Raw genomic sequence first — 27,177 nt, 5'->3', positions numbered from 1 at the left:
ACAGACGATCACTGTTTTCACTCAACAGTACGCCTTGGATTTTTTTTTCTGTTAGTTCATAAGAGTGCCCGCTTTCATTTTTATTGCTGCTGAGCAGTCCATCGTGTGGGCAAACCACTGTTTATTTAGCTAGTCCCCCATTGATGGACGTTCAAGTTGGGGCCAATTTTTTGTCCTCAACAAATAACGAGCGCTCTGCACACCATTGCGCAAGGATTTCCCTGGAGCAAGTAACTGTGAAGTGAGTCCAGAAATATCTAGGGCCGTGGCTCTAACAGGACTTGATGACCAATGGAGTATATGGGTGGAGGGAGAGAGAGGCTCCCAGGGCTAGTTTAAGGCAAGCTGTCAAGGAGTCTTACTTTCTCTCTGGACCTTCTGTGTGCATGTAGCCAGCAAGGGCATTTTGACGATCCCAACTTCTGCGCCAGCAAAATCCTCGTTACTTGTGGATATTATTCTGTCCAGGAGGCCTTCAGGAACTGTGATGACTGGAAAGGTTCCCTGGAGCGGGTCCGGGGCCTCCAAGGGCTGGCCTGCCCTCCGCTTGGCTTGTCATTGCAGACAGGGCATGATGGCACGATGGCACCCCCCACGGGTTCTCCTCCTACCTCCTGGCATCTCCGCTAGGGTTAGGACTTTCCTCAGTTCTCTTCTCTCTGTAGCCAGCATCCCATGACTCAGTACAGCTTCCTTTATTTATGGCTGTCCAGCCATGGCATTTTGTATGAATGTGCTTTTCTCCAGAAACATAGAGTAGTATTTGTTCAACATCTCAGATTCCCAGAGGGCCAAAAGTCAATATTATCCCAGTGTGGCAGGCATGGCTATCTTGTGACATCTCTTCACACTTAAACAGCCTGTTCCTTAAGCCCCAGAGTCGTTGTAAAAAGATACCCCAGAGCCTGTCAAATCGAGGCCGATGAATTGTTTTACTTTGTCTCCATTGCTGCCTGCCATGAACTCAAGTCCCTGAAATCACCACATGAGTTGGGCATTAGATGCTTCAACTGCATGAAATACTAAGTTTGGGGGATGATTTGCAATGACTTCTCTGAAAATAGGTGCAAGTTTGGTAGAAGTTCCGGTGCATACCTTGTGGGGCATACTTCTAACTTCGCAGACTTTGTAAGGCTCCAGGATGGAAGTCCCATTTATTGAATGCCTACTATGTGCTTGCTTAGGCGCTAAGTGAGTTGCTTTATATAAAATCAAAAGAGAAACATATAAAAACTGTCATGTCGCTAACCCTACTTTTGCAGCTGGGGCAAGCAAGACTCAAATGCAGAGCCCCCACCCAGGGTCCCAGAGATATTGAGTCTGGTTTCAAACTCCTGCCCTTTGTAATGCTTCTACCTGCTTCCTGAGAAAAAGGTTATCTCTTGCTCAGTGTTCTTTCCTTTCTTGCTAAGTTGACTTAAAGGTTCTTTGGAGCTCCTGAGATCAAGTCGCTCTTTGTTGTGGCTGAGTATGTTGACGTCACAGGCTGACGGTTGGGCCTCAGATGCTGGGTAGGACGCACACTACAGCCTCTCAGGTGGAATGTGTCCTCATAAATCATGGAGTCAGTCCAGTGGCGGGAAGAGTCAGTGTGGATGGAATGAGCCCCCCCACCCCTAGCCTTAGTATCCTGGAGGATGTTCTGAAATAATTGACATTTATAAAATATTGGGCATTCTGGAAAAATGCTTTAAAAAAAATAAAACAAAACTGAGCTCCAGCATGATGCCCAAGGAAAATATCCCACAGCTCAGAGCAGCGCCTGGAACAGTGCCTGCGCGGTGGAGGCACGGCCTGCTCCTTGTCCCCTCTCTGAGCTCTTCCCCCCATCTCAGCAGAAAGTAGATGCAGAAAACACCCTGTACCGACTTGTGTCCCCACTGGGTCAGCAGATGGGCCCTTCATGCCTGCTGGGACACCCACAGCCTCCAGCCGCTTAAAAGCTACCAATATCTGGGCATCTGCCATATGCCAGGAGTATGCCCCTGCGCTCTCTAAACCGTGCTACAGCCCTGCCAGGGAGCTCTCGCCATGAGGAGGGTAGGGGCACATGCCCTGGAGGTAGCCCACCTAGCTTGTTCAGCCCCTACCCATTGACAGCTGTGTGTTGTCAGGAAGTTCTGGAAGGCCCCGAGCCTCGGTTTCTTCCTCTGTAGAATAGAGCCTCCCTCCCCAGGGCAGGAGCTTAGCTCTGGGCCAGCACCCTGTAAGGGACCTCACAACACCTGTGTAACAGCCTCTGGTGTTGAAGAGGAGGGAGCCAGGGCCCAGCCTGAGAGCAGCCTGCCCAGGTTGACCTTGGGGGTGGTAGGCCAGCACTTCCTGACTAATGGCCAGGGCTCTAGCCCCTTTCAGGAGAGCTAGCCAGCTCCCCCAGGCCACTCACAAGTGTTCTCGCTGTGCTCTCAGGCTCTGCCAGTCAAGGGGACCTCTGGGCACCCGCCCTGTGAGAGCCACCAAAGCCAGCGCCACCTCAGCCACCGTGCATCCTTCTGGCAAGCGCGCACGGAGCCCTCGTGCAGCCGGCAGCCTGTGTCGTAGAAGCAGGCATGGAAATGGGGTGTCTGCTGTGCCGGAAGTCCTGGGGGGAGGGGGCAGTTGTGGACAGGTAAGCCAGCTAGAGGCCCGGTGCTGCTGGCATGCAGGGGGTGCCGGGTGGTGGGTAGAAGAGAAGATTGCTCAGGTGGGAGTGGCAGGCTGGGGGGAGATGGGTATTTCAACCAAGCTCTCTGAACTTCAGGCTGGGGAGTACAGAGCTCATCCGTGTTTGTCTGAGCATCTCGTGGCCGCAGGGGGTGGGGGGAGTGGATTGGAGACAGTAGAGCAGGGGGCCAGTGGGGTCCGCCAGAAGCCGAGAGCTGGGGCAGGGTGGGTGCCCCCCTTGGTTAGCACGGTCGGTGATGGGCTTGGGAGCAGCTTGCCTGGTTGTGACAGATGTGCTCCTGAGGATGGCGCTGTCCCCTTAGGTCCCCATGTAGCACCTCAGAGTCAGCAAAGCACTTCCCATTCACACTCTCCATAATGCCATGAGGGGACGGGAGGGGGAAGGGAGGCCCTAGAGGCGAGGTGACCAGCCAGGTCGTACCTCCAGGAAGCCCTGGCGTGCTGTGCACTCTACCCCTTGAGCAGTTGTGAGGTCGAAATGGCTGAATGGCTCGCCCACCGCTGAAGAGCCTTTCCTGAGGCTCACTGATGGCCTGCGTCTGGCTAAGTGTCTCCCTGACCCAGGTCACAACAACCTTACTCTTCCTTAACAGCTGAGGAGCCTGAGGCCCAGAGAAGTTGAGTAACTTGCTCCCAGGTCGCACAGTGGTGGGTGGTGCTGCTGAAACCCACTCCTCTGCCCCCTCACCCCACAGTCTGCTCAATCCTGTGTCCCAGGGTCCTCCTAAGGGCCTGGGGACCTGAGGACATTCTTAGCTTTGCCCTGGGGGAGCCGCATTTGGTAGCTGGGACACCATGAGCTCCACTGCAGCCCCTCGCACGTGCTTCCTGAGCCCGGCGTGGCTCCTGGGCCGAGACGGGGTTTCTGAGCACGCCTGTCCAAGCGCGCTGATGAATCAGGCCCGAGATGCCGGTGCTTGGCGGGCCACACTAAGTGCTTGTCTAGGCTTTCCCAGGCCAATTGACATCTGCCCAGTAGGTGTGATGTATCAACAGCTTTTTCTCCTACTTTCTGCAGCCTGGGCTGGCTCTCAGCCAGAACTCTTTTAAAAACAATAATAATAATAATAAAGCAGGGACCTGCAGTGGGAAAGGCCTGTGTGCCGGCTGAGCACGGGAGCCCCTGCAGTGAAGATGTAAGATCTGCTGGTCAGGGGTGAATTTAGACACTTTCTGGAAGGTTCTAGGGCTGGCCCAATATGTAGTTAAGCTCTTCAGTGAGGTGAACTTGGGGAGTTCTTCGGCTCGTTGCCGTCATGGCTCCACAAAGGTGGGCTTCTGTGGAAGTCCTCTGCTTAGCATACATGCCTTGAGCATCTGTTGGGCAGCAGCTGCTGGGCTTGGGTTCGAGGTGACGGCCATGAGCAAACCAGACACTCATGGCCCTGCCACATGGAGCTTGCAATCTTGTGAAAATAACAGCATTATTCATATAATTGTACCAGCAAATGAGTAGCTAATAATGGGGAACCTGGTCTTCTCCAGTGGGAATCAGGGAGGCTTCTCTGTGTAGGTGGTACGGACTGATGTGAGAGGACTCATTGGAGCGCACTGGGTGGGGGGTGACAAGGTGTTCCAGGCAGGGACAGCATGTGCAGGGAAGCTGAGCATGGAATGAGGGGCCAGGCTCCTGGCTCCCCGTCACTGTGACACAGGGCAGGCTCCCCTGGCTCCCCGTCACTATGATAGGGGTCAGGCTCCCTTGGGTCCCTGTCCCTGTGACAAGGGTCAGGCTGCCCCAGCTCCCCATCACTGTGACAGGGGGCACGCTCCCCCAGCTCCCCGTCACTGTGACAGGGAGTAGGTTTCCCCCCAGGTCCCCATCACTATGACAAGGGCCAGGCTCCCCAGGTCCCCATCACTGTGACAAGGGTCAGGCTCCTGGCTCCCTGTCAGTGTGACAGGAGGCACGCTCCCCTAGTTCCCCATCACTGTGATGGGGAGTAGGTTTCCCCAGGTCCCCATCACTATGACAAGGGTCAGGCTCCCCAGCTCCCCGTCACTGTGACGGGGGCAGGCTCCCCCAGCTCCCTGTCACTGTGACAAGGGTCAGGCTCCCCAGCTCCCCATCAGTATGACGGGGCACTCTCCCCCAGCTCCCCATCACTGTGACAAGGGTCAGGCTCCCCTGCCCCCCATCTCTGTGACAGTGATTATTGCTCCCTTCGATGGGCCATCTTCAAGCTCTGTACCAAGCATGTTCCATGGATTCATTATCTCACCTTCTGAACCTGCCTGGGGAGAGGCAGACCTCTGCTTATTTTGCAGTTGAAGTTTCCTCCGGCCCAGGGTGGTTAAGGAACTTCCCTAGACTTACACAGCAAGTCAGCGACTCCAGTGTTTCATCCTACCTCTGTCTGATCGTGGCCCCTGCTCTTGCCAGCCTCCCTCTCTGTGTTCTTATTTTTACTCTTATTTCCTATTCTCTGTTATTACTGGTATAGCTCGGTGGCCTGCCAGAAGGATCAGCGCCCCATAACTCACAAGCCCATGGGAGGATAATTACTGTTGAGTTCTTGACCTCCAATTTGCAAACAGCTAGAAGCCCCAAACTGCACTTTGCAAGTGTCTCCTATCCCTGTCACATGGCTTTTTTCCAACAAACCCCTTGGGCAACTGACCCCCAACCCCACCTCATCTACCTTGCAGTAAGCACATCCCTGAGCCTTGGTCAGGACCCCATCCAAACAAGGCACAGCAGTGCAATCCCCAAGAGTGGAGGGGCTGAGCGTGCTGGGCAGTGTCTGGGGCTGTTACTCTGGCCTCAGGCTGGAGAGTGGCCTCATTCAACTGTTGCCTGACGCAGTAGGGCCTGCTCAGCTCGGAGAGGCCTTTGGGCCAGCTCCTTGCTCCTGCAAGCTGGTGGACCTGTCCTTCTATAGTCCAGTACCCCCACAGCTTCTGTGAGATGGCCAGCTGGGTGGTCAGAAAGTCAGTCAGCTAGGACCCCTTCGGTCAGCCAGAGAACCCCACGGGACCTGTCCTTGTAGTTTCCGGGGGTCAGAGGCGCAGCCTTTTAGAAGCATGGAGTCCCAGCCCATGCAAGATCTTCTCCAGCCTGGGGCCCTGGGCTGAACCAGCTTAACCCTGCCTGTGGCCCTCAGCTCTGGCTACACATTTCTAGAATCAGCCTGAGAGAATTTGAAAAGCCCAGTGCCAGTTAAATCAGAGTGAGGAGAAGGTCATTGGTGTTTTTTGAAGCTCCCTGGCTCATTCTAAAGGCCCTCCAGTCTTGAGAACACTATTAGAGATGAAGAGATTTCACTAAATTTCTCTTAGGTGGCTTAACAAGAGGGTCTCAGTGACCACTGGGGTCAGATGCTGTGGCCTGATTGTCATTTCTTTAATCCACAAATCTTCACTGTGATCCTACCGTTGGCTTGTGCAGCACGGGGCTCAGCATGACTGAGGTCCCTTCATCATAGATCTGATGCGCTCCAGTGACCAGCCCCATTAACTGAACCCCAGAGATGGACGGACAGCTTGGTGAGCTGCGGTCATTCTCAGACAGGCTCTCTCCTCCATCAGAGCAGCTGCTCCCTAGTGAGTTTGGAGTACTGGGACGTTCAGGGTTTGGGAGCAGATCTGTCTGATGCCCTGGGCCCAGTTTCAGGAGAGACCAGTGCTCAAGCATGCTTTCAGGACCCCCATCACGGGCACTCCTCTACACCATGCTCCGCCAAGAACTGGGGAGTAGAAGGTTCTGGATGGGCCTTGCCTTCCAGGAGTTCATGGTGTCCTGGGGAAGACCACACCTACCGCACTGTCACTACGTAGGCACATCCTTGCTGTAATGGTGTGGGAGCCCAGGAAAGGGATGTCAGCCCAGCCAGAATCAGAGGATAAGGAGGGGTCCGGAGGAAGGTCTTGATGGATGGACCGGGTTAAACATGGGGTGTCCTGGGCAGATGATGGCAGGCTCTCGGCTATGAAAACAATGGTATGCATGTGGGTCCTGCAAGTGGCCTGAGATGTGTGGGGCAGGAGGCAGCAGGAGATGAGGCCTTGTGGGAATGACCTCCCGTGCAGGGCTGACTGTCTTGGACTTCGTTGAGGAGCCCACAGGAGCTCCTGATGGGCTTCAGGTTGGGGCAGGAGGGTGCTAGTGCTAAAGGCTGCCCTCTAAACTGACCACACACCAGCCTGGCAGCAGGAAGACAGGGTCATTCATGGGGGCCAGCCCCAGGCTGGGCTGCCTGTGGGATGTGATGACCTATACTTGGCTGGAAAGAAGCAGCAGCTGAAAACAAGCTGTCACATAGAGCAGCTGGAGACCCAAGCGCTTGTTCATTCCAGGGCCAGAGTTCACCCGGCCTGTTAGTGCACCTGCGAAATGCGGTCAGGGTCCAGTCCCTCCCACCACTGTATCCCATCTCCTGGGCTGGGATTGGCTCACTTTTCTTAAAGGGCCCGGCAGTCAAAATTTTAGGCTTTACTGGCCATGTGCTGCTTGTCACAGTTTTACTCTACCAGTGCAGCTAAACAGCCCCTGATAATATGTAAATGAGCGGACATGGCCCCATTCAGTGAAAAAAAAAGTCACTTAGAAAAACAGGCCCACTGCAGTATTTGGCATTTGGCCTGCAGGATGTTGTTTGCTGACTCCTGACTGTGGCCTTCAGAATCGCCCTGATCATCCTGCCAACCTCCGCCCACCTCCTCGCCCTCAACCCCCAACCCCCACGCCCAGGCCTCTTCAGTCTGTTCCCATCTCTGTAGCTAAAAAGATCTTTTTCAGGTGTAAGTCAGATCATGTGTGTCTTCTGCTTAAGTCTGTCACTGGCTCCCCTTTCACTCAGAATGAAAGCCAGATTCCTTACACTGGCTCCCAAGATCCCACACAGTCTAGACCCTCAAGACCTCACGTCTCCTCACTGTCCCCCTGGCCAACTCCAGGGCAGCCACAGGAGCCCCCGGCTGAGCCTTGACATGGCCCAGCCTGCCCGCCTTCCAGCCCCTACACCGAGTGCTCTCATCCCAAGTACCTGCATGGCTCTGTCTTCACTGCCTTAGGGTTGTTTGTCAGAGCTCTGTCTCTCGGTACTTTCTGACCATCATGTGTAACTCACAGTGCTTCCCTACTCCCAGCACTCCAAAATATCCCTGCCCTGTTCAGTTATCTTCATAGCATTCCTTTCCACCCAACATTTTCTATTTCTTCATTGTCTGCCTACCCCATGCCCTGTCCTTCCCCAGCCCATTATTGAACTATAAGCTTCAAGAGAGCAGACGTTGTTTTGTTTTCTGCTAAATGCCCAGCTCCTGGAGCTGCACTGGGAGATGTACCATATAGGCAGTGCTTGGCAAGTATTGATTGGGTGGGTAGGTGGATGGATGGGTAGGTGGATGGATGGATGAATGGGGGGTGGGTGGATGAGTGGCCTGATGGGTGGGTGGATATAGAGGAAGAGCGAGAAAAATTCATGTACGGATGGAACCAACAAATCTTTAATACCCCCTTTATGTGTTAGACGTTGTTCACCATGTATGCTGAACAGAGTAGTCCCTTTGGAGCTCCCAGGTACTGTGGGTGCTATAGATGTCAACCCTGATCGGGGCCCTGAAGGAACCAGCTGAGAGCTGAGATGGTATGCAACAAAGGGATCTGACCTGGACAGGAAGTCCAGGAAAGCATCTCTGAGGAAGGGTTGTTGGCCTGGAGTAAGTGGAGGAGCCAGGCTGGGCAGGAATCCATTCCAGACAGGAGTCCACACAGACGCGAGAGCCGTTGATGCGTGAGCCTACAGGCTCCCCAAATTCCCAAGGAATGAAAACATTGCTGTCCAGGTGATAACCTGCTACCAGTTCGTGCACAGAATTCCCCTTTGATAATATTTTCCACCCTGGCCAGCTAAGTGGGGCGCAGAGCCCAGTCCTGTTTCCTAGGAAGGGGTTCAGCCTGGCATTCCCAGCAATGACCCAGGTCTCTTCCCGTGTGAGCAAAGAGCATGGAAGGAAGAATTTGACCCAGGACGTGTTTCTGATGAATTCTTTCGGAATAGAAGTTCATGGGCTCAGGCCTGATGTGAAGAACAAAATGTTTTATGCCACATGCAGGAGAACAAATGGCAGAATCTGGAGTTGGAGGTTTTTTAAAAGGCCAGGTTAGAGACCGATTAGTGTAATGGGGGGTAAATGTGTTTGTAGACCCTGGCTGCAAGTTACAATCACAACTAGTTAGAAGGGGGTCGAAAGTGTTCTAGAATTGATTGTAGTGATGGATGCACAATTCCGTGAATAGACGAAAAACCACTGGATTGTAAGCTTTTAAATGTGTAGATTATACGGTATGTGAGGTATATCTTGAGAAGACTGTTGTATTTTTTATTTTTTTTATTTTTTATTTATTTTTTTAATTATTTTTTTTTTAAGATTTTATTTATTTATTTGACAGAGATAGAGACAGCCAGCGAGAGAGGGAACACAAGCAGGGGGAGTGGGAGAGGAGGAAGCAGGCTCATAGCGGAGGAGCCTGATGCGGGGCTCGATCCCGGAACGCCGGGATCACGCCCTGAGCTGAAGGCAGACGCTTAATGACTACACTACCCAGGCGCCCCTAAAGGTTTCATTTATTTGTTAGAGAGAGAGAGAGAGAGAGAGAGGATGAGTCCAGGAGGTACAGAGGGAGAGGGAGAAGCAGACTCCCTGAGTAGCAGGGAGCCCAATGTGGGGCTCAGTCCCAGGACCCTGGAATCATGACCTGAGACAAAGACAGATGTGTAACCGACTGAGCCACCCAGGGACCCCAAAAGCTGTTCAGTGTTTAAAAACAGTTCTAAACTAGTCAGACTGTCACAAAGCTGTCATCTTTTTCTAAAGACCAGATTATCTTATTTGTATCCTATTTGATCATGAAATAGTCCAATTTATGCAGCATTTTCCTTAAAGCAGTCCAGATGTGGAAAAAAAAGTTGGAACCCGCCACACAGGAATAATCTGGAAACCTTGATGCAATGCAGACTTACCTGGCACCCTTCCTCTTCCCTAAAATTTGCCTTTTTTTCCATTTATTTTTGACTTTGAAGAAAAGACTCTGTTCTTACTGGTAAAATAGTCTCCTGTTCCCTTTCCTTTCCTGTAAATTATGAGATAAGTTTGCATTTCATACCTTTCCAGAAATCTCTGTTGATTGTGGTCTGACCTCAGAAGCAAGGCTTCTGGGAAAGAAAGTAGGTATTAAAATCACTGCTTTGAGCATTTGTTGAAAACCTCTGAAGTGGCAAGCAATTTGTGTTGTGGATCTGAGACAGAAGACAGGTGAACAACACCTGTTTGTTGCTCCGGGAGTCCCTTCCTGGTGCAGGTTAGGTGATATGTCCCCCACTCTGTCCAGCTCACTCCAGTGGCTTTAAAGAAATGTAATCCGAAAGTCTCCACGTTATTTCGTGGAGATGGTCAGGGCCAGTTGTGCTCCTCTCCTTGCGTGGTAGAAATTGGTGAAGGTTGTCTGGAGAGAAGTGCTCAGAGCTGTGGCTGGAGCTACGGCTTAGCAGTGCCTGCTGCTATTTATCAGCCAATCGCTACATGTCAATCCCCGTGCTCGGTGTGGTTGTGCGTGAGGTAGGGATTACTTCCTCCATATTGTACCCAGAGAAATGGAAACTCAAGGCAACAGTCCAGTGGCAGCAGGCTAGGATTTGAACCCATCTGTCTGTCTCCAAAGCCCACATTGTAACTCTTATACTGTACCTCTGTTCCCCTGTCCATACCCCAGCAATCAGTACCCCTGGCCAGCCCCCGACCTGCCTGTCCCCTCCCTAGAGGAGAGCTGGGAAAGCACAGTGGTCCTGGTCCTGGGGGGCCAGAGCAGCTCCCACAATGAGAACACCGCTGGCAGCCTCCCCCACAGCACAGCGACAGACCAAAATGCTCTTTCTCTGTGACAGGTGATGTGCCCTTCAGAGGCCCAGAGGAGCCCAAAAGAAACACTCCAGCTGTTCTGTTTAGGAGGCAGGATGTGCTTCTGTCCAAAGAAGTGCTCTCGCAATTATTTATTAATTGTGAAAGGGAAGAAAAAAAGAATAGGGTTTCCTGGAAAGGGATAAAAGTTCAATATGATAAACTCCCGAAAAGCAATCAAAGGCCAATGAGGGCAGAAAAATAAAGGACAGAGAGAGTAAGAGAGATGATGAATCAAAGTGGCCAGTGTGTGAGCAGTGCCCCGGGAAGGGGCCATATCTCATGGTGATGGAGGTGCTCAGAGTCTGGGAGCAGGAGCAACCGGGGGGCGGCGGTGGCAGCAACTCCAGGAGCCACCCTGCAAGGTCACCAGGGCCCTGAGGGATGAGCTGCCGATGACAGGGAGGGAGGGGAGCGGTCACCAGTTAGCTGTTCTGCCATCACCGTAGGCCCACACTGTTCATCTGTGTGCACTCAGACCCGAATGCAGAAGCTCGTCGCTAGAAATCGTACAGGTACAAGAAAAAAATTGCTACGGTCCTCCCGCCCCTGAGACAGGCATTGTTGATATTTCTGCTTTCTTCTTATCTGTGTCTTCTCTTTCTTCTCTCTTTTTCCCCTAATTTTTAGCTACCCAAGAAATACATGAGTTGATTCCTCATTAAAAAAAGTAAAAATTAAAAAAAAAAAAAGCATTACAAATGGGACTTAAGTCCCCTGTGAGTACTCTTCCCTATTCTCACCCCTCCCCAGGCATCCCATAGTTTGTCTCCTCTCCTTCCAAATCCTTCTGCATGCCATTGCATTCTGTCCGTGTGCCCATAACCAACAGACAGGAAGGGGCCACAGCCTTTTCTCTGCAATTCTGAAATCCAAACAGCACTGAAAATGAAAAGATTTTTCATAACTCACTTGGTGGCAAAACCTGCCTTGAACTATTTGTAGCCTATTTATAAGAGTTGCAGACGCCATTTATTGCGAATATATGTGGGGTTTTTTCCTGCAGAAATGCAGTATTTTGGGGTTTAGCTGACAGAGACCATCTGAGGGTGTGACATAATATATGTGTGTGTGCCACACGGTCTTTTCAGCCTTAAAGACTCTAGATTCTAAAACATGTCTAGCCTCAAGGGTTTGAGAGAAGGGGTCATGGATCTGTAATTGTCTTATGGTTTGGGCTGCCCCCCCCTTATAACCTACACAGAATTGGAATTCTGAATATCCTTCTGCAGCTTGATTTTCAGACACCACTGTGAGTAAAAATCTTTCCGTGTTAACAGGTACAGATTTCGCTCCTTCCTTTTTGTGGCTGTGTGGTATTCTATAGTGTGGGCCCACGGGTGTCTTGGGCTAGGCATTTGGTCGTTTCTAGGCTTGCACTATCCCAGACTGCACTGCGATGGACCTTCTTGTCTGCACACACGTGCAGCCCAGGCTCAGAGCTGCTGGGCTGTGGGGTTTCTCTTTGAACGACACTGCTGCCCTCAGAAGCCCGTCCCTGTGTGGCCAAATACCCCTTCCTACACGTCATTGCCAATGGCTGCATAGCAGTCCATGGTCTGAGTATTGGCTTCTCACAGCTGCCGTCACCAAGTGCTGGGGACATAGTGACCAGGACAACAGGAATGTTTTGTCTCACGGTTCTGGAAGCTGGTGTCGGCAGGGTTGGCTCTTTCTGAAGGAGGTCAGGAGGAGCCATGCCCCTCTCCTGGCGTCTGGTGGTTTGCTGGCAGTCTTGTGGTTCCTTGGCTTGTCCAAGCGTCACCCTGGTCTATGCCTTCATCTTCACGTGGACAATCTCCCCCCCCACCCAGCCACACGCCTTGGTGTCGCATTTCCCCTTTAGGTAAGGACACCACTGACACTGGATTAGGGCCCCGCCCCTAATGACCTCATCTCAACTACTTCCATCGGCAGAATGACCTTGCTTCCAAATAAAGTTATATTCTGAGGTACCAGGGGGTTACTTCAGCATTAGAACTTGGGGGAGACACAATTCAAGTCTTAACAGTCTGCAGTTTCACCGAAATTTACTTTGCCAGGCCACTCCTAGTGGCTATGCACGTTGTTCCCGCTGCACTGTATGCCTCACCTGTGATGAGTCTCCTTACACAGAAATCTTTGTCCATCGTTCCAGTTACTCCTTTGGAAACCATTTCTTAGGATCAGCAAGAATGCCTATATCTAAGGCTCTTGGTAGCACCGTGCCAGGTTGCTTCCCAGACAGCAGAGCGGGGTGGGGGCTACCCAGCTGACCACACCTGTACCCCACACTTGCATTCAGTGGGGCCCTCCAGAAATGCCAGCCTGCCTGGTGCTTCAAGGCAGAATCCCTCCCCAGCGTGCCCGCTGGCAGGGGCACGTGCATTCTCTCCCTCTGGCCTCATTCTTATTTTATCTCTTATTCCTGCCAAAAAGAGAGTCCACAGGTTAACAGCAGAATAGAAGCTGTAGCCCAAAGTGTCTGTTTGGGGCCTGTTCTCTTGCAGCCGCATATGCGAATAGAGATTTCAGAAATCCTGGGCTTTCTGGGCATCAGGCATTAAATCAATCAGTGAAATTTCACTCACAGGGCAGTTTGCCAAGCCAGACCAGGAGACAGAAGTAAGTTCTCTGGTTTAGTTCAGTCCATGAAGCCCACGGCAGCTACATCATCCTGCTACTTCGAGAGGCAATCAAATAATGAGCACTCAGCCAGCCACTTTGGGGAGAGGAGGCCGGGGAGGGGGTTTTCAAGAGCCGTTCAAAGCCAGCCAACCTGATGGCTTTTCAGGACAGATGATGAGAGCTCAGGCAGCCGGGGGCTTCACTCACGGAGACTTGAGAGAATGAGGCGACAGAGGAATCTGGAAGAGAACTGGGGATTTGGTGCATGCTGTGAACAGAAGGACAGGCCGGGGCGAGGTGCTTGCGTGCTCCCGGCGAGGAGCGAGTGTTGCAAGACAGATGCTTCCCTCAGCAACGCCGGGCCCGCGCTGCTCGCCAGCTTAGTGCAGAGACCAGAGAGCAGGATGCAGGGAAGGATAAATTTAGCCAGCATTTCAGGGGAAAACATCGATCTCAAATGTAGTACTGTCTTTTAAAAGAAAGTGGAATCTGGAGGCCGGTCATTTGGGACAGTTTCACTTGAACAGATAAAAGCCCAGGAAAAACAAATGCTTACTACCAGCTTACCCTGCTGGCGGGTCCAAAGGAGCTTCTTTTTGACAGGAGGGCGGCCGCGTTCTGCCTGGGCATGATAGATGGTCCACCCTGACCCCCCTTACTTGTTCCCGAGAAACGGTGCTGCCGTGTTTTCTGGAAAGATTTTAGGTTTATGTTTCCAAACCCGTAGGTTCCTCTTCACAAGGAGTGACGCCTGGCCGCGGCTCTGGGATCTGAGTTTGCTGGCTGCTGGCCCAGGCTGCTGAGATCTGATGTGCCTCGTGTGTCAGAGCAGGGTCGCCACCAGCCTCCTCCCGGTGTCTCCTAACTGAGCAGAGGACGTCTGGGAGCTGTAGACAGATTTCTTGTTTTTCTGGTTTTTTGTTGTTTTTGTTTTTGTTTTTCTAAAACAGGCACTTCTGACATCGACACCACAGGCATTGTTTCTCCCTGGGCCCGGCTGAGGGAACCACGGTCCCAAACAATAGAGTGCCTGTCTGAATGACGTTTGCACAACCTCCCTGGTCCGGTGGCCACAGCCTCTTTTCGTGCTGCCTCGCGCCGACACTGCTCCCTTGTTGGGAAGGGGAAAAAGTCCAGTCTGTCAATATTTGGGGCACTAATCATCTGCATTCGGGCGCCAGGGGTCATTGAAAGGCTGAGACGTTTCCAGGAATTCATGGCTCTAAAAACAAGCTGACCGTAAAGGATTTCCAGCGAGGGTATGAAAGAAAAAAACCCCAAATCTCAGCCCCGCCCCCACTTGCCGGCCCCGAGCATTGTCCATTGGGTCATGGATTCTTGGGAAGAAATGAAGTCAATGTACGTAGTGATGTGGGTCCAAGTTAATAATAAATGTGAAGGAAGGAGAAAAAGGATGTTCAATATTTAAATATTTCAGAGAGCTTCATTCGGTCTGCCAGTTCCTGCCCTGGGCCTGCTTCCTGGACACGTTCTGCAAAACCGGGCACCCTTTGCCTTTCTCTGTGGCCGGCCTCTGACCCCAGTGCTTCGGATGGGGGGGACGCAGAGCCTCTTTGAAGCAACCCCAACCCAGCAGCATGTCTCCTTGCTTTCTGTTGGGTTTCTGAAAGGAAGGAAGGGGGAAGACTGTGAAAACCGAGGCTTTGATGAATCCCGGGGCACTTGCAAGGAGTTTTTAAGCTTCGAGGTCATGTCTGAAGTTGTCTTAATTGTCCCATATTAGCTTCTCTTAGAGTTGTCTCATATTTTTTTTTGAGTTGTCTCATATTTTAATATGAATTTTGTGCTTTGGCTCTTAACCTCTAGAGAGGAAAAGGCTTAACAGTGAGACCCCATGGTCACGTTTAGGAGAGGTCTCTCCAGTCTTCCTACTATATACATTCCTTAAAAGTTGCCTATAAGGCAGAATTCTGTGAATCAATTCCTTTTTTCTTCTTGACACACATTATATAAAAGGGGAACAATTCCTTTGGGTGGGGGGAAGGAAAAAACATTTGGCCCCAAGACATAATAAAATCATGCTTAAGGATGCAGCAAACTTTAAAGTCTCTTAGTTAAAGGAAATCAATACTTTTATGATGAAATATTAATAATACTAAAAAAACATAATAAGTGAAAACTATAAACGCAGAACAGCCGGGTGATTTCAGCATCAAACACATTAGCTTAGCATTTGCAAGGAAGCACAAAGGGAACACAGAGGGCACCAGGGCCCATCTGAGAAGCCCCTCCGAGGCCTCACAAGCCCCCTTGTCGGGGGGTTTCCATCAAGAAGACAGACACTTCCTTCAGTGCCAAGATCACTTCCAAGCATTTTGTTGAAGCAGTTGCCTTCTGGAAATGAAAAGACGAATCTAAACTGGAGAGGGGAGCACACGTGCACACACGGAGGTACACACAGACGCACACAGGATACGTTGGGGACAGAGGAAGGGAGACCTAGGGGAGCCACCTGTTTGGATGCACACCTGGCCGTCGGCTGCCCTTCCTCCATGAGTCTATCCCAGTGCACGTCTTTAAGAAGGACACTTTCATTTGGTTCCACCCAATACATTCAACCCCCTAGCCAAGAAACTAATAGAACACATTCTCGAGCCAAACATAACAGATAACAAGAGCACCGCCTCCTCACACACTGTTGTGTTGTGTTGTTTTGTTCTGTTCTGTTTTGTTTTGTAGTAGGCTTCACACCCAGGGTGGAGCCCAAAGCAGAGTTTGAACTCACAACTCTGAGATCAAGGGTTGGACGCTTACCTGACTGAGCTACCCAGGCACCCTTCATATACTGTTTGCATATAAATCCCTTAAACTTAGATGTTTGTGTCTATTAACTCCTAAGACCTTCAGTCATAACCGATCACACGAGAAAGAACCTTGCTTTGCGTGGTGCTGAGCCGTTTCTTCTGCCACATACCACCCCCCCCCCTGCCGTGTGAAGATTCGTGGAACTGAAAATCCTCAGTTCTTGCCTCATTGGACCCAAGTTCCAGGGACCACACATGCCAGTTAAATAATAAAAACAGCTAGCTAACTGAACACTTCAACTCTACCACCTCCCTCAGGCCTCGCTGCACCGTGAGGGGTGCCGTGGTCACCCCCTTGACATGTGAGCGCACACCGGCTTGCAGCGTGAACGGTTCCCTTGCGGTTCCCTCGAGGGGTGGCCTGATCCCCCCACGTTCTTCACCCCTGTCCCCCATGCCCAGAGTGGGAACTACAGGCCCAGAGCCACGCGCGTGCCCTTCTCAAGTCTCCTCCCTTATAGATGACAGAGGCATGCGTACAGCTGGCCGATCGCTTATGTCCCACAGGGCTGCCATGACAGAAGGTGACAAAGTCCTGTCTCCTCGAGAACTTCGGCTAGGGCTTTTGGAACTTGTTCCGGGCCAGCGTCCGTCGCGATCTTTGTGCGGCTCTGCACACACTCCCTGATTCTATCTGACTCACGTAGTTCCAGATAGTATCTGCAGTTCTTTTTGTAGATGATGTGTCATAGAATGTCATCATCTGCTGGTCCGGCCTGCCCCCAGTCTGTTGAAACACACAGTAGGAGAGGCTTCAGTGGCGTGGCCCAGCTGCGGAACTTAACCACCCCGCTCCGTGGGCCCGAGTCCTGGCAAACATGCAAACGCAACCAGGGCCGTGGGCGCGTGGCTCTGCTTTGGGAGCGTATTAAGTGTGCACCAAGGGCACATGCCTTCTGCAGAAGATCAGAACTGATTCCCTGGCCGCTGTGCACACCGCCACTCTGGAGAACACACAAGGCGGGCACAGACCCGGGCTGGTGAGATGAGAAACTCGCCAGAAAGGACCAGGCCATGCAAAGGCTGGCGAGAGCTTCAGGGGGGGTGTCCTTTGCAAGCAAGGCTATAGCTGACTCACTCCAGCCCAGGGCCAGGGGTCCCAGATTCTGCCCCCTTGGGTGCTGGGACCACAGGAGTCCGGGGTCGGTGACCCCCTGCCCTGACAGCTATCTAACCCGCCTCCCTCTCGCTGTTCTTTCAGCCCTGTTTCCTACCTCAGTAGAGGGGCAGCCGAGGTGGCCACTGCTGAGCTTTCTAGTGCCTTTGCTGAGAGACTGTTGTGGAGCTCTGTGCTTACTAATGTACAGACGGTAATGCCACCGGAAAGGGCAGGGGCTGGGCAAAGCAGGGACCCAGGCCTCAGGAATGACACCCAAGTCCTGGCAGAGCGAGGTGATGCCGCCAGAAGTGATCCTCAGAGACCTAGTCCACCCATGACCCCCACATGCCACTGGGCCTCTCTGGCCTGGAGAGGTACCCGTGTTCAGGGCAGCAGAAGGGCGCCGGGACAGCATCGTGCTGCTGTCCATGCCGCCCGGCCGCACCCCGGCAGCCACAGGGACACAGAGGCCTTGGCGCTTCCACGGGTGGCAGCCCACTCAGGCAGGTCTCACCTAGGAGCAGGAACACTTGGAGGGACAAAGCTGAGACAGAGACGGCCCCAAAAGAAAACAAGATACTGAAAGACCGTTTTCTCTCTTCTGCAGGTTTTCAAGTATAGTCCTTAAAATCCAAGAGGATTTGTCCATGGATAAAGAGCTATAGGCTAAGAGATTCTGCAAGTTTCCAGCTATTTTTGTTATGTTGGACATGTTATCCCTTTAAAAGCAACCAGAAATAAAAGACTTTAAGCATTTTGAGGTGCAGCCAGTCAGTGATCTAGGGGTCGCCTGTGTTGAGGTTGCCCAGGCCTGGCCAAGGGAGGCATTAGAAACGCCCCCTTTCCCAAGCGCCTGTTTTGTCCCCCTAGACTGGATAGGAAGTGCACGTGAAGAAAATCAGAAATGGCTTCCAACGGCCACTTGGGGGAAAGCCTGTAGATGGCCCCTAAAGCCCAGAGTTTTGTGTACACCCCCCCCCCAAAAACAGTACATCATGTGTGGGTCACCAGAAAGGAAAACTGTGAAAGGGTCTCTGTGCAGATTCCGGAGACTTCCACCTTCACCAGACTGTCAAGAGTCCTAGCAGTAGGGGAAGGGACTGTGAGGGACCCCCCCCCCAGGGGTCCTGTTGGCCTGCAGGCTTCTGAGCCCTGCACCCGTGTTGGTAGATTCTTTCATTTTTGTGTGAATTCCTCGGAGGAATCCTGGGTGAGCACCCAGGCCTGGCCTGGCCCGTTGTGGGTGTGCTCTTATGGGGCTCGAATCTGAAGCCTGCCTCCTCAGTACCCCCCACACATGCTCTTTGAAGAGTTGGCAGGTAATTCAGCTTTTCTGGTGTGGCTGCCACACCACTCCATGGGCCCTGGCCCCCACCACCCTTGGGTGTCGCTGTCATCTTGCTGGCAGGGCAGGCTTCAGAGCCAGCCTCTTGAGTCCAGAGTGCGGATGAGAAAGCTCCGTGTGGCCCGTAGACCCCATAGGCTGCAGTCTGCCCCGAGCCCCCCTTCCCTGCAGGCTGAGGCTCCAAACTCAGTCCCACCGGCACTCTTCCCCCCACCAGGACCTTGTCCACTGCCCTGGGAGGGGAAAGGGTAAAGCCAGGGAAGGAGCCATTGAGGGGAGAAATTAGGCCGTGGCCACACTTGCTGTCTTCAGTTCTGTGCATGAGGTCACAAGGCATATTGATTTCTGACTGTTGCCCAGCAGCACAAGGGGTGGTGAGGAAGCACGAACATCGCATCGTGAAAACCTGAGCTGCAGTGGGCACTGTGAATTTGCCAACGCAAGGCAAGCTCAGGCAGGGCACCCTCGCCCCGCGGGCCTCCCTCACGCTGGAGAACATCAAAGTGCCTTGGTTGCTTCGGCATCAGCAACCCTTGGCAGGCTTTGTTTGATGCTTTTCAGTGTGGAAGGAGCACGAATGAATGTTGGTTTTTGCTAAGATAGGCAGCCCTCGCCTCGAAGTCTTAGAGCTTTTGCCTTAAAGAGGGCTCTTAAAAATTGGGCTTCCCCAAAGCACAGCCCCCGGAGACCGAAGCAGCTCAGAGGCTCGTACTGCAGATGCCAAAGCTGCGCATCAGGTGCTCGGCCACGAGGCCTGGACACCGACACCCTGGTCCCCGCCCGGAGCAGAGGCCGTGCGCTCATGGCCCATGCAGACGGGAGACGCGCTGGGTTTGGCCTGCCCGGGGTGGCCTGCTTCTTGCTCAGAAAGTGGAATGTGAATGAAGTTGTCAACAATTTTAAAAATCAGGAGGTTTTACTTAAAATCCGGATATCCAGGTCCTCCTGTGGAACAGGAAACGGTGGCCACACGAAGGCCCTTGCTCTCAGGCAGCGGCCGTTAGGAGAGGCCGGGGAACTGCGTTTTCCTGCTCGCTCCAGGCGCTTGACCAGTGCCTTCCGTCCCCCTGACACAGAGGCCGAATGTCCATGCGTCGTGTTTATTTTCCGGACAGAGGGAACTGTTTCTCAATGCCTTCATCAGAACCAAATAAGGGAAAGTGGTTGGCAGATGGGGAGGGCCTTCCACCCTTCGTGCAGGCCCCTCCTCACTCGCCGACCTTACTGGGCCAGCCCTGTGATGCTCATGTCTGCGGCCCGTGGGCCTCAGCCTTCACGGTACCCGCTTGCCGTCTCTGTGAGGTTCAGAGGTCAGCTCTGCAGAAGGTTCTGGAAAAGCCAGCAGAAGCCCACCCACGGTCAGGCACCCTACAGCCAGGGGCTTCCATTTTTAGCTTGTGTGTAAATGAGAGTTCCTCTGCTCAGAAAAAAGCGTTTGCAGAGTGCAGTGAGATGGCATTATGTTTCCAGAATGGGGCCCCATCTCCAGGCAGGCAGCTGCGTCTTCTGGGAAGGTATAGGGACAGTGTGTCACAATAGCGAGGTCACTCAGGACAGTTTTTCTTGAGGTCTTGGCTCCCAGGAAGCACAGAGCCAAATGGTGATGTCAGCTTCCCACCGCTGGAGGCTGTTCTGCTGTGATTTTTCAGTTTCCACCCGCATTTCATTGTTGGACTCTCGTCATGTCATTTGTGTTTCGGTGGCTGTCAGTACCTGTGGCACTTGGGTTTGCGGTTTGAAATTTAAGCCACGTCGGATCCTTCCTGGAACCGACATCCTCAGAGGAATTACAGTGTGCCGTACAGCGCAAGCTCTGGGCAGAGCACAGAGGTCAGCTGGGGTCTCCCTGGCCTTCAGAGATTTAGGAAACCTTTGGGTCAAACCCCCCAGTTCTCCTGCACACAGGTAAGCCTTCCCACCCTCTGGTCTCTCGTGGTCCCCACCCTTTTCAGGTCTTGGCCCTCGTGCATCATCTCTGTGTGGCCTGGTGGGAACCCAGACGGAAACTCAGTCCGTACCCTGGTTTCCCCTTGAAAAGTCCACTTGCACCACACAAGGAAAGAGTTGGAGGAGCATTTCCTGAAGATTTGGGGGTGGGGGTTGAGGAAGGCCGCCTCTCCCATCTCAGTTGCCCCTTCTTTCTCTGCACTCCACCCCTCCCAGAACTCCCCCAGAAAGTGCAGGGCAGCTTTTCCTATACCACGTCTGGAGACCTGCCAGTCCCTGTCCCCACAGAGCTCAGCTTACATTCCTACTTTAACAAAGCTTTTTTGCAACTGTCAGTTAAGATCAGGTTCAACTACATAGTAGAGAAAAACCCCAAAGAGATGTTCATTTTCCTCTCAAGTAGACGAAGCCTGGATGAAGGTCCTCAGGTGCTCCACAAAGCATCAGGGACCCAAGCCTCCACCTGCTCCATGCTCTGCTGTCGCTAATATGTGACTCATCTGGTCCAAAATAGCTGCTAGAGTTCCAGCCGTCACATCCATGTTTCAGGAAGCACAATGGAGGAAGGCATCCCTCTTTCCTTTTAAGACGTCTGCCTAGAAATCCAACATGCCACTCTCATTTCTATGTCCTTGTCTGTAAGTTAGCCACATGGCCATGCCTAGCTGCCAGGGCCTGTAACTAGACAAAGAGGGAAATGCGCATTGGGAGACAGCTTGTAGTTTCAGAAACACTGTCCAAAATCCTCTCAACCCCAGAGGATCCCAGGTGTTAGCTGTTAAAGTAAGGAAAGTTGTAGAAACCACCGAAGCATCTTTGCAGTGAAGTTTCTTGGGCCCTCCTTGGGAAGGCCATCTCCTCTACAGCTGACAGGCCAGCTGCTGGAGCACAGAGGAGAGAAGAGGTCACCCCCTTGGTTGCAGAAACTCTTGGCCCAAGCTGGCCCTGAGCTGCATGAGCCTTCAAGAACGGGGAAGGGATTTATGGAGGCAGAAAAGAGGCAAAAGAGAATTCCAAACCAAGGGAACAGCCCAGCTGAGGCAGAGAGCAAGTGGTTCTTGCCAGTCGGTCTGAGGACCCACCTGGGCTGCTGGAGGCAGGCGGCCCCATCTTGAAATGCCCTGCTGGTGATTCTGGGGGATAGGGTTTGAGGAGGGAGATGACACAAAGGTCTCTGGGTTGGGAACTTCTCTGAGTCTGGGGATTTGACCAAGAATCTAAGCATAAATCGAGATTAACAACCGGAACACCTGGGAGCGCAAGGCACGTCAGGGTGGGGAGGGGAAGGAATCAGCTCCCTCCCTCCCTTCAGTTGCCATTATTGGGAGTGGGGCCCAGTAATGCCAGATCCTTCTACGTTTTAAGAAGCCAAAAGTTGGAGATAATAATCTCCCAATGTGTAAATGGGGGTACCGAAAACGAACGGCCCATGAACATGATATGAGTGACACAAGATGCATCTATGAGGCCCTGGGCTGCTGCCAGCCAGCTCTGGACCGTGACTCACACAGCAAGCTGGTTCTCGCGGGGAAAGCTTTAGTGTGCGTTCTGAGAGAAGGGGTGTATACAAAGTGTACTCAAGGTACATTTCTCTTCTGCCTCCCTCCCAAAAAGGTCAGAGGGTTCAAATCAAATTCAGATTTCTAGGTAAAAAGAAAGCCATTGGCCGTTGAAGCCAAGAGATCCTCACTAACTGTCTTGTTTTTCTGCATCAAGACGTGGAGGCCCATAGAGGAGAGAGGCCGTGTCCAAGGTCACAAAGCCATTTGGGCAGAGCTTGGACCCGGACTTGGGGTTCTGACTCCCAGCCCAGTGCTCCCTCTATCAGGGGCCTAAAATAGAAGGCTGACCTTTTTGTGGTATATCTGTGCTTGACACATGCCAGAAAGTTACTCATGAGTTCATCTTCCCAGAATAACTGGCAGAACAGGGCCAGAGGGCAGCAGGAAGACCCTGGGCTGCCCGTGTGAAACCCACGCTCCTGGAAAGCAGGGGATGGGGCTCGCCATTGGCGCGGGCGGCCAGCTTCAGGAGCACTGTGCCGGGCCCAGCTTTGGGGAGGCTCTTAGTGAGCCCAGGGAGAGGGTTCTGGAGGCCAGAACAGATCCTAGGGGAGTCCAGCTCGTGCCCCTGCCTTCATCCTCTCTTCTGTGTCCGATACAAAATGATAATCATCACAGGAATCTTGAAAAAAATTCAGACAAGCACAAAAACTAAAACAAAAGCTCATATAATAAAACCACCTGGTTCTCCCATGACTTTAGCTTTGATTCCTACGAGCTCCGCTCCGCTCAAGGAGGGAGGCAGAGCCTGATTTTTTTTTCCTTTTCTTTTCTTTCCTTTCCTTTCCTTTCCTTTCCTTTCCTTTCCTTTCCTTTTCTTTTTTCTTGTTAGACAACAGGGACATGTGGGACATGCTCTTTCTAATCTTTTTTCATTTACTGCCTCAAGCATTTTCCTCCATACTTAATCTTCTCTCTCACCAGCATTTTTAACCCCAGCAAAGGATTTCACCACTTGGATGTATTTGAATTCATATGGCCTTTCCCCTACTCCTGGGCATGTCGACTCTCAGCTCCCTGGTACACAGACCAGTATCATTCACTGTGGGGATCCGCCCACAGTGCCCTCCACAGCATGAAGTTGTAGACTGTGGACTCAGTCAGACAGTGTGAAAATCGTATGGCCTTTGATACACATTTCGCAGGCTGTTTTTGACACATAACTCGGGGAAAGCCAAGAATTCTATCTGCTGGAGAAGATCTCAGGGAGGCCTGTCTTGTCTGTGCCTTTGTCCCATGATCTCCAGCTTGTGTGTGTTTGCCAGTACTTGGCAGTCCATGTGTGTTTGACTCGTGCCCAGAAAGCCCCTTGGCACCTCCACCGAAGCTAGTTCATCCAGAACTGCCTCGCGGGGATGGAGCAAGAGCTGGCGGACTGGCACTCTCGCCGTAGGAATTGTGAGTTCTTTTCAGAGCCCTCCTGGCCCTCTGACTTGTCAAACCGGCTGTCACAGTGGTTGCGACCTCAATTTGGGAAGGAGTCCCTTGAAATGACAGCAAGAATCTGGGCACTTGGCAAAAAAAAAAAAAAAAGGAAAGAAAAAGAAAAGAAATTACTGAGCCTTTCTGCGTGCCCAATGCTGTGGGGGAAGGGAGAGGAGTGCAAAGGCAGGCAAAGAAGGAAGGGAGGTTTTAGCAGCAGCCGGCAAGGGGAAGATGTGCTCATTTGTCTCTGCTCAGCTAGACCCTGCAAACAGGTGGTATCCAAAGTTGGTGATTTTTTTTTTCCTATTTATTTCTCCGCACAAACAAAAGGTATGCGGCTTTACCCTCATCCATTCCCAAAATGAAGGCCCTTTAGTCTCCTGGCAACAGTTTTCAGCCTCTCATCGGCTGCCACACACGCCCCACCCCAGAGGTCTTAGAGCAGTAAGCCAGGGCTCTAAACAGAAGACTTGTGTCGGAAGAGAAGGGGTGGGTGACCACCATGGTGACAGCTATGCCATCCCTCTGTTCTGGCTGGGGCGTTGTCGGAGGCATAAAAGGCTTAGTCCCAACCCTGTTACCACACTTGGAGGCCCTTGCGTTCATTGCTGTAATCACTTAAGCAGCTCGGGAAAAGCCATCTTGCTCTGATCACTAGGCAGCTTGGGAAAAGCCATCTTGACGTTTTGATTTGTTAAGGTGTGATTCCTTTTCCAGTCAAGTTAACAGCTTGTAAACTTGGGGGTTTACCACTTGAAGTGATTAAGAAGTAAGCAGCCATAAAGCCGGTGCTACGGGGCTGCGGCTGATTGCCCCCTGGGAATCTTCCCGACTGGCGTTCACATTCGCCTTGACGTTTGCCGTAGCTAATCTGAGCCTCCCCCTCGGCCGCAGATGCACACGGTATATCACATAATGCCTCTTCTTGGGAGCTCCACCACGTCAGTCCTGCTATTCTCCCTGCAAGCAAACATCCGTCCGCAGTAGCTGGGGCGTGGGGAATACTGCCCTCCACAAAAGAGAAGCTGGTGAATTGACCCACCACGCTCCCGCAAGGCCTCACATCCACTTGCTGTTACGTTGCAAAACCTGGAGGGCCTGGCTCGGGGTATAAATAAAGACCCCACTTGCCCGAGGGGAGGGGGATGAGGGAGATACAGGCCTGCAGTTAAGGAATGAGGAAGTCACAGGAATAAAAAGAGCATAAAGAATAGAGTCACTAATATTGTAATAGCATTGTAATGGGACAGATGGAAGCTACACTTAGGAACATAACATTATGTATAAACTTGAAAATCACGAAGTGGGACACCTGAAACTAATGTCCCATTTCATGTCAGCTATACTCAAAGTATAAAAAAAAAATCACAAAAAAATAAAATAGGACGCTTCTCCCTCTGCCTCTGCCTGCCGCTCTGCCTACTTGTGCTCTCTTTGTGGGCCAAATAAATAAATAAAATCTTAAATAAATAAAAAATAAATAAATAAATAAAATACAATAAAACAGTAAAGACGTGGCTTTTAAAGAGCTAACCTGTAGACAAAAATAACTTCGCACAAACGTTAATACAAAATAGCCCCTCTGCAGTGGCCAGATAGGGGATCCCACTAGTCCTAAGGGGAGGGATGAAGCAGCAGGTCCCCACCCCCCACCCCCGCCGGGCCCATGTTTACCCACCGGTAGGTGAAGGGAAGGGGGCTCAGGACGGTGCAGGGACTTGCCCCACGGGCTGGTAAGCGAGCAGATCAGGGATAGAACCGAAGCTTTCCTGGTGCCAGAGCCCAGGCTCAGTGTGCTGCTTCAGTCGAGGGCCCGAGAGTAAAATATTTACGGCTTCGCGGGCCACATGGCAACTATTGAGTGCTGCCAGTGTAGCTTGAAAGCAGCCACAGAACGTGTATGCAAGCGAAGGACCCTGGCTGGGTTCCAGTTAAACTTTATTTACAAAACCGCGGGCCAGAGTTTGCTGACCACCGCCCAACCCCCCGCCGACTTCCTCAGTTATCTGAGAAAAGCAAGGTCAGAGCCTAGGGAACCTTCTGGAAGAAGTGTCCGTGGGAGCTGGACTGTGTGAAGTTCAGCCAGTGCATGTGACATGAATGAGGTTTGGGGCTGGCTGGAGTGAGTGTGCTCAGGGAGTGGAGAGGCTTGACATGATTGGCCCAGAGGGTTGGGATCCCCACTCTGAGCTAGAAGGAGGACATGCTCCGCCCCACAAATCCCCGCTCCAGTTTGTTGCCACTTCTAAATTACAGGGCAGAAGCCTCAGGCTCCGCAGAGCACCTTGACCATGGTCCTGTGCAGCTCACGGGGGCGGAGGCAGAAGCCCCCACGGTCCGTGTAGCCCTCTGGGATCGTCAACAAGGCTCTGGCTCCCTTGGAGCTTTCCTGTATTTAGTGAATAAAATCAGAAGCTACAGCCCTTTAGAGAAGCAGGCTGTAGAAAGGACAGAAAGCCATGGTCTGCAGGAAAGGAGCTCCCAGATGGGCTCCTTCAGATGGGCCTCATTTTGTCATAAAGAACACTCCGCTCTCCCTGTGTGCCCAGCCCTGTGCCCCGCTGTACCCCCAGTACAGTGCGGCGACAAGGACTTTGTGACAACACTCCCAGGTAGCATGGGGGTGGTGCCTGGCATGCATTCCGGTATTTCTGCGCGGTGAGCAGAGCTTGCCCAGATCCGAGCGTCTGCAAAGTGCGGGGCTCCCCCACTCCCTGGTGCCGGGGTGGCTCAGGCCTCACAGACGTGCGGCCCGATCTCCGTGGTCCAAGGGCTATGTGGAACTCCGCAGTTGGGAGCTCTTCAGCAGCGCTTTTGTTCCTCCCGTACCGAGCTCACCGGAGCCTTCAGAGCTTAGCAAAACCTGTGGCAGGGAGAGTCTCAGGGGCTCCTCCCCTCCTGCCCAGTGCCCTGCTTTTGACAACTCGGGCACTTTAGCAAAGGCCCCAAGATTTTGCCTTGAGGATGTCCTGAGTCCCTGTGTGAACTTCACCAGGATGCCTCTGAAGCCCCAAGGCTGCGTGTCCCCTTCAAGGGCACAGCCAGCCCATCGCTGAGCCAGCGACGGCACTCAGACTTATGGCTCACGGCCCTCGGCTATATGGCCAGCTGCACACCCTCTTCCTTGAAACAGCTTTGAAGTGTGTCCAGGTCAGGCCCATGGCCAGAGAGGTCAGCTGGGGACTCTTCAAGGGGCTGGGTTGGGTTGGTGGGTGTAGCCTTTAGGTTAGGGTCCCCACCCCCACCTTTGAGGTGCAGCTTGCCCTGTGGCATCTCCCACGAAATGGGGGAGTGTGGCCCCCTCCTAGGCCAGCTTGTTTCTTCCTACTTGGTCACCTCACTACCTGTCTTGCAGGCTTTGCCGTGGCCCAGTGCATAAACCAGCACAGCTCGCCATCCCTGTCCTCGCCGTCTGCCAGCGGGAGCCCCAGCGGCAGCGGGAGCACCAGTCACTGTGAATCCGCGGGCACCAGCTCATCATCTACGCCTTCCGCCACCCAGAGCCCATCAGGTATTGGCTGCGTGACGTGGTGCGGGGGGGACCGGGGAACTCTGTGACCCCTCCGTGCTGAGACCGCTGACCCCCAGCTCCTCCTTGCCTCCGTGTTTGGGGCCACCGCCGTTCAGGGTTGCGCGTTCGTTGTTATGTGACGTTGCCCACAGGCTGGCTGGTTTAGCTCCCAGAGGGGAGGAGTCACTCCTTTTGCAGGCTGGCCTTCCCTGACCGCAGGGCTGGAGGGGATGGACGGCTGCTGAGCCTGCATCTGCCCCATTATCACCTCCACGAGGAGGGGTCTCCCAGAC

General features: G+C 52.6%; 1 protein-coding gene across 6 annotated transcripts in view; it reads left to right on the top strand.

Annotated features, from left to right (window-relative positions):
- CLEC16A (C-type lectin domain containing 16A) overlaps positions 1-27,177 on the top strand; it is a 201,126-nt gene that overhangs the window by 160,808 nt on the left and 13,141 nt on the right. For 4 of the 6 annotated variants that reach the window (XR_005836075.1, XM_040635324.1, XM_040635323.1 and 1 more), the window contains one exon: positions 26,729-26,884. Coding sequence is in view for 5 of the 6 variants with exons in the window: in XM_040635324.1 (XP_040491258.1) it covers positions 26,729-26,884 (156 nt within the window). In the remaining variant the exon portion in view is untranslated. Of the gene's footprint in view, positions 1-17,701; positions 17,851-26,728; positions 26,885-27,177 lie in introns of those variants that run through there. The other 2 variants (XM_040635327.1, XM_040635326.1) reach the window with 1 other exon arrangement.

Source organism: Ursus maritimus, unplaced genomic scaffold (assembly GCF_017311325.1).
Source record: "Ursus maritimus isolate PB19 unplaced genomic scaffold, ASM1731132v1 scaffold_2, whole genome shotgun sequence".
Classification (NCBI taxonomy): domain Eukaryota; kingdom Metazoa; phylum Chordata; class Mammalia; order Carnivora; family Ursidae; genus Ursus; species Ursus maritimus.
Note: the sequence above shows the minus strand (reverse complement) of the source record. Positions and strands in the feature narration are given on the sequence as shown.